Below are 6,547 nucleotides of genomic sequence, written 5' to 3' on the forward strand. Positions count from 1 at the left end.
TAGGAATGACTCCATTTTCTCACATTAAAATATTTTTTAAGAGCAAAATGCTGGATTCACAAGAAACTAAACATGGTGGGATTCTCAATTTTTTAAAAATATATCATCATTTTGATTACTAAGTTATCATTTTTATACTACATTGGACTGTCAACCAGTTATTAGATTGGTTGTCATTTGAAGTTTCAACAACCGGGAAGGCCAATCAGAGACATGGATTACATATTATTGTAACATGCTCATAAAGAATGAAACCCCACAAGTAAGCTTTCACCTAACTAAATCAACCCCGAGTTATACATAACCCTGTCCGAGTCATGTAAAAATTCAGATTCAACAACAGATGCCAAACTCAGCAGAGTCATAGAGGGAACTCAACAATATCACTGAATCATAAAAGAATTTGAGATCAATATATAATTCAACATACATAATTTTAACAAAAAATGGTCACTACAATCAACCTCACAAGTATGTTAGAAATAATCATTATAAAAAGACTAGAGATGGCCAAAGCTTACTTGAAGTTTATCCATATTGGCTATATATAGCTGCAATGGAGAATGCATATAACATCACACTTCCTTCTTTTGTGTTCCAACTTCAACAACCCTATTTCAGTACAATCATTATCAGCTTGAGCTGCCCTACCACAAAATGCAATGGCCATCCCTCTATCCAAGATGGGCATGCCTATCAAGCGAGGCCATAGCGGTACCTTCCGGTCCAAAAAACCCATTACAACTCCAAATTCCAATCGGAAATGGACCTCTCTAGGCCTATCAAGAAGAGGAGACACAACTAGAATGCCCATAATAAGTGGGGTGACATCTCGAAATGACTCCACCATTGCAGTCTCGGATCTTGAAAAAGAGAAAAAGAAGGGATATTTGGGTGGAGAAGAATTGATAGATGAAACGCCCAACAGAAGGTTAGCAGACTCTTGGGAAGAGATCCACGGTCAACATGATTGGAATGGCATGCTTGAACCCATTGACCCCCTCTTGCGATCTGAGCTAATACGGTATGGGGAGATGGCACAAGCATGCTATGATGCATTTGATTCCGATCCGTATTCTAAGTATTGTGGAAGTTGTAAAACCGAACCTAGCAAGTTTTTTCAATATCTTGGCTACAAACAGTATGGCTACGAGGTGACCCGTTACAACTATGCCTCATACAACGTCAATCTACCATTCTTGTTCAAGAAAACCCTCTCGCCCAATGGATGGAGACCATCAGCAAATTGGATTGGGTATGTAGCAGTTTCAAATGATGAAACTTCAGCTTATTTGGGGCGTCGGGACATAACCATCGCTTGGCGGGGCACAGAAACAAAGCTCGAGTGGATTGCAGACTTCACCGACTACCTAAAGTCAGTTTCACATGAAAAGATCCCTTCACCAGATTCAAGAGTCAAAGCTGAGGCTGGATTCATCCAAGTCTACACTGATAAGGATATCACTTGCAAATTCTGCAAGTACTCAGCAAGAGAGCAGATTTTAGCAGAAGTCAAGAGATTGATTCAAAAATATGCGGATGAAGAACTGAGCATAACAATCACTGGGCATAGCCTTGGAAGTGCACTAGCAACCATAAATGCATATGACATAGCAGAGACCGGGGTAGATGTCATGGATAATGGGCGGGTTGTGCCCATATGTGTGTACTCATTCTCAGGCCCCAGAGTTGGGAATGATAGGTTTAAGGAGCGGCTTGAAGAGCTAGGGGTAAAGGTGCTAAGGGTAAGAAATGTTCATGACGAGGTGCCTAAAGTACCTGGGATATTTTTCATCGAGCAAGTGCCTCCGATGATGCAACAGGTAGGTGAAATGTTGCCTTGGTGCTATTCACATGTTGGAGTGGAAATTGCTTTGGATCACAAGTGGTCTCGCTTCTTGAAAGAAAAAAGCGATCTAGCATGCTACCATAACTTGGAGGCTCTCCTGCATTTGCTTGATGGGTTAGTAATTTCTTCTTTAGTTGATTGGTTAGCTTTGAAGCACGGACACCTCCCTGGAGGTCACATATCAGTGTCAGACACATTGGGTACACGTAGTCTCTAGCGTTTTTGTCCTGCATATTTTGAAAATTTGCATGTCCGCAAACCCATGTTGTGTCTGTGTCCATGCTTCTTAGTTGGTAATATCAACAAGTGAGCTGTCCAAGCTCATCATGAATGAATCCCGATAAAGTCTGATAAAGTCAATTAAAATTCTGTTATGCAAACTGAAACAGGTACCGCGGGAAGGATCAAAAGATTGTGCGTACCCGCAAAAGGGATCTTGCACTGGTGAACAAATCATGTGGCTTCTTAAAAGATCATCTTCTGATCCCACCAAACTGGTGGCAAACTGAGAACAGAGGTCTGGTTGAAAATCCAACAGGCTTCTGGAATCAAACTGAGCGGCACGATCTTGAGGCACATTTACAACTGGAGGATGTACAACATTACCTCTGGCCACTGGGTCTAGGGGTCTAGCTATAGAGCCCTGGAACAAAAGGAGTACAGGCAGTCAGGTGTTTCTCTGAATGCAAGTTCCATGAATTTGAAAACCTTTTGGAACAAAAAAGACAAAACCATTTTTATGATGACCTTTAATCAATTAATAGCAACAGTTGGCAGATTCCTGTGTGTAATGAAAAGTGACAATAACTCATGGTTGTTAAACTCGCGATTAAGTACAATTTATTGCGATTTATTACAATTTTGATCAAGTTCATATTTAGTTTTGTTTGCCCAATGTATGAAATGGCATTTTTTCGCCTCCCTACAAATTTTTTTTTTTCTCTTTTTTTTATTTTTTATTTTTTATTTTTTTTAAATTTTTAAAAAAAGATCAATAGATGTAAGTGGTTTTATATATGCAATTTAGTTACACTATAATTTTATACGTATATACATATATAAATTATCTATCATATCAAATAAAGTGAATCTTACAAGTTCGTATTGGATACGATTCACTATCCCCTTGTAAAAGAAATTATGTACCTCAAAAGGACATAAAACAACCTTAAAAATAAAATTTAGCTTAAAACAGCTATTGTAAAAGATGATGGAGCAAACCTCAAGCCCAAAATGAAAAGAGGAACTACATTGCTGTCAAATTTTCATCCAACAGAAAAATAGTAAAAATGCTTTACCGTGAAAGCATGATCCATCCACCAGTGATTATAAGATGCTGCATTTTAGATGAAAGCATCCATTTACCACTCTTCCAGGTCCTCATCAACTTAAAGGCTGCTAAATGATGAAATTCAATCTTGATGGCATAGACTCCTATGAAGCTTGAAGCAAGAAGCAATTTACTGAGGAAAACATTGCATACCATCAATGTTCCTGAGCACAAAATCAAATTTTGGTACATACTCTTCAGCCTTCAAATGATTCACTAGAGCATGATGGGTCTCATATATCTCAGTTTTCATGACTCACGAGGCCTACCTTGAATAAAAATCTGCAGACATACCTTCACCTTCGATCTAACAGCAACCAAATGGTTTTCTAGTCCTTTTCTCGTTTACCAGTTTCCTCTCAACATCCTTCCACCTTCCCTTAGATCCATAAATGTATGATAATAAAATGCAGGAAAGAAGCCATTAATCAAGTATCACTACTTCACGCTCTTGTTGTAGTGACAAGATTCCCTCATTTGCTGCATTACGAGCACAAGGTATGTGGAGCCTAAAATTACAAGGTGTGCATTCAAAGCCTGAACCTTTGAGAAGTTCACCACAACAGTTGCATGGGGAGATATCATTAGGGTATCGAACATAAGTAAGGTGTGGGTGGCCTCCAACATTGAGCTCATCCCCAATCTTGATATTTGAGTATTCATCAACTTGGATGCATATTGTATGAAGAGACTGGTCACAAACACTGCAGTGATAGAACCAACACTGCGGGTTTATTTCACCCTCACAAATGTCACAGTAATACTCTTCTGGATTGCCAGAATAGGTTAGGTTGTAAGGGTGTTTGTCATATCTGTGCCTAACTGTACATGGCAAAAAGGCACACTGTGTGTCTAACTTGAAATAGCAAATGCCACATACGAGCGCAACTCCAGAACAATTATAATTACATCCAATCCACCGGAAATCCAATGTTGCCTCGAGAGCAAGGGTGTGCATATGGGCTTCATGTTTGAAAATAAAACGGGAGCTGCCCTGCAAATCAGCTTTACGGATGCATTGTATCTGAAGAGATTGATTACAATCATCACAGTGATAGAACCAGAATTTTGTGTTTAGCTGTTCCTCGCATATTTCACAGTAATACTCATCTGAATTGTCATTGACAGCAGAGTAGGCTAGGGTGAGGGGGTGTTCATCACATTTGTGCCTAACTGTGCGTGGCAAAAAGGCACATCGCAAGTGTATATTGAAATTGCAATTTCCACAAACAAATGCAACCCCGGAACACGTATACTCACATACAGCACACTGAACATTCGAAGTTTTCCTTAGGGGCGTGCTTATGAGCTTCATGTACAATAAGACCTTGCAGGAGAGCACACTCAATGTCTAGGAAGAAATTGCAGGCTAAACAACCGAACAAAACCCCATTGCAACGCATTTTGCAACTTTGGCATGAGGGGGGATCAGAATATCCAGACTGCCATCTATTCAAGATGAGTGGGTGTTGGAGGTGAAGTGGATGTCGCATTTCAATGGGTAACTTAGCACAACACTCATGGAGAGAGAAGTTGCACTCAGTGCAACGGTATAACGGAGCTGACATGGGTTTTGAACATCCATCACAAACCAGCAATTTACTATCGGAATATGATCCATCATTGATCTGCATATCAGCAAAATATAATGGATGGGGATGACAAACATGATACATCTGTGTTGGCTTCGTAAAATTGGGGATCCCATTAACAGATTCATCAGTCAATGGCAAGCAAATCAGATTGCCCTCAAGTTCTTTAGCCTCTATTTTTTGGTCAATCTGTCTTATTTTATGAACCCTAAAGGCACAAAATCAAGAAAAAAAAAAGTCAATCAAATATCCAACATCCAAATTAGCACAAAATCAAGAATAGAATGTCAATCAAATATCCAATATCCAAATTAGTAGCAAATCAAGAATAAAATGTCAATCAAATATCCAAATTAGAACAAAATCAAGAACAGAATGACAATCAAATATTCAATTTAGCTCAAAATCAAGAATAGAATGTCAATCAAATATCCAAATTAGAACAAAATCAAGAACAGAATGTCAATTAAATATTCAATTTAGCACAAAATCAAGAATAGAATGTCAATCAAATATCAAAATTATAATAAAATCAAGAACAGAATGTCAATCAAATATCCAAATTAGAACAAAATCAAGAATATAACAACATTGAGAGAATAAATAAAAGAAAGGCTAACCGAGACAGCTTCGATTTCGATGTGGCGCAATTCACATGAGCACAATACTTGCATTCAGCACAACAATAAACCCAGTTCGCTCTGTTCACTTTCTTAGAACAAATGTCACAGTATGATTTGAATCTAGAATCTTCGTACGGAAGAGAATAGGTAAGAGACAGAAAATGATCGTGATCACTGTGTTTAATTGTACCCATTAACGAAGCACATTTCTGATTAACCCAGAATTGACAAGTCCCACACTGATGCGACGAACCTTCGTGTTTAATTCCACAAGCATCGCACAAGAACAAGGCTGGCCTTTGAATTGGAATCAAAGGGTGTTCGTGAAAATTGAGTTCGATCTTGTGAACCAAAAACGCACACATCAAGTCAAGATTGAAATCGCAAATGGAACAATTATAAGTGAAGCCATTGCAAGGTCGTCGGCAAGCACTGCAATCGTTGCGAGGGTACGGAGGAGATGGGAGGAGAGTGAGAGGGTGGTGGAGGTGTAAAGGGTGGTTTGTTTGATGAGGAAGTTGGGCACAGTCTTTGTGCAATGAGAAATAGGAACATTGGGAACATTTGTAGGAAGGTGTACCTGAAATTGGTTGTTTACAGCCATAGCAGTGGTGGATTTTGACTCTGTTTTCATTGAGGTCTTCCAACAAGATCAATGGATGTTTATGGCTAAAATGATCAATCTCCATATCGCAATCTGTGTCTGTTTGTTTCTCTTCAAAAAAATCCGAGTTGATAATAATATTGAGCTTGGTTGAATTGTAAATTGAAGTGAAGAACTAATAAGAGATCAATCAACCAAGGGTTTGTGCTCTCTCCAAGCATGATATTCCAAGCTCAAAGCTTTGAAAATCGTGTACTTCATTAAAGTCGGATTTTTAAGTACACGACTTCAATAAGGGTCATGCTACATCCCCTAAAAAAACATCCCCTAATCCCCCTAATTTTCATATTAAGTAAAGAAAAAAAAAAAAAAGGAAACAGTTTCCAGAAATAGAAATTAAGGGGATTAGGGGTGAGGATTTTAGGGCTACAAATCATTTCCCCTTCAATAAATTCATGTTTCTATTACGTTACTCTATTTTATTTATTTATTTTCTTTAATTCATATGATCAAGACACAATTTTAATTTTAAATTTTTGTTATGAAAAG

General features: G+C 38.4%; 1 protein-coding gene and 1 non-coding gene across 2 annotated transcripts; one reads left to right on the forward strand and one right to left on the reverse strand.

Moving 5' to 3' along the window:
• Positions 1-523: 523 nt before the first annotated feature.
• Positions 524-2,723, forward strand: LOC114309128 (phospholipase A1-Igamma2, chloroplastic-like). The gene is made up of 2 exons (XM_028254830.2): positions 524-1,963; positions 2,239-2,723. Exons 1-2 carry the CDS (start codon positions 663-665, stop codon positions 2,480-2,482), a joined length of 1,545 nt encoding a protein of 514 aa, XP_028110631.2. The 5' UTR covers positions 524-662; the 3' UTR covers positions 2,483-2,723.
• A 744-nt stretch (positions 2,724-3,467) lies between these two features.
• Positions 3,468-6,198, reverse strand: LOC114309130 (uncharacterized). Its single transcript, XR_014335061.1, has 2 exons — positions 5,392-6,198; positions 3,468-4,979 (listed from the first exon to the last, which is right to left on the reverse strand). It is a non-coding gene; the product is annotated as an uncharacterized LOC114309130 (transcript).
• Between the last annotated feature and the right edge of the window lie 349 nt (positions 6,199-6,547).

Source organism: Camellia sinensis, chromosome 7 (assembly GCF_055761805.1).
Source record: "Camellia sinensis isolate YWXY chromosome 7, ASM5576180v1, whole genome shotgun sequence".
Taxonomy (NCBI): domain Eukaryota; kingdom Viridiplantae; phylum Streptophyta; class Magnoliopsida; order Ericales; family Theaceae; genus Camellia; species Camellia sinensis.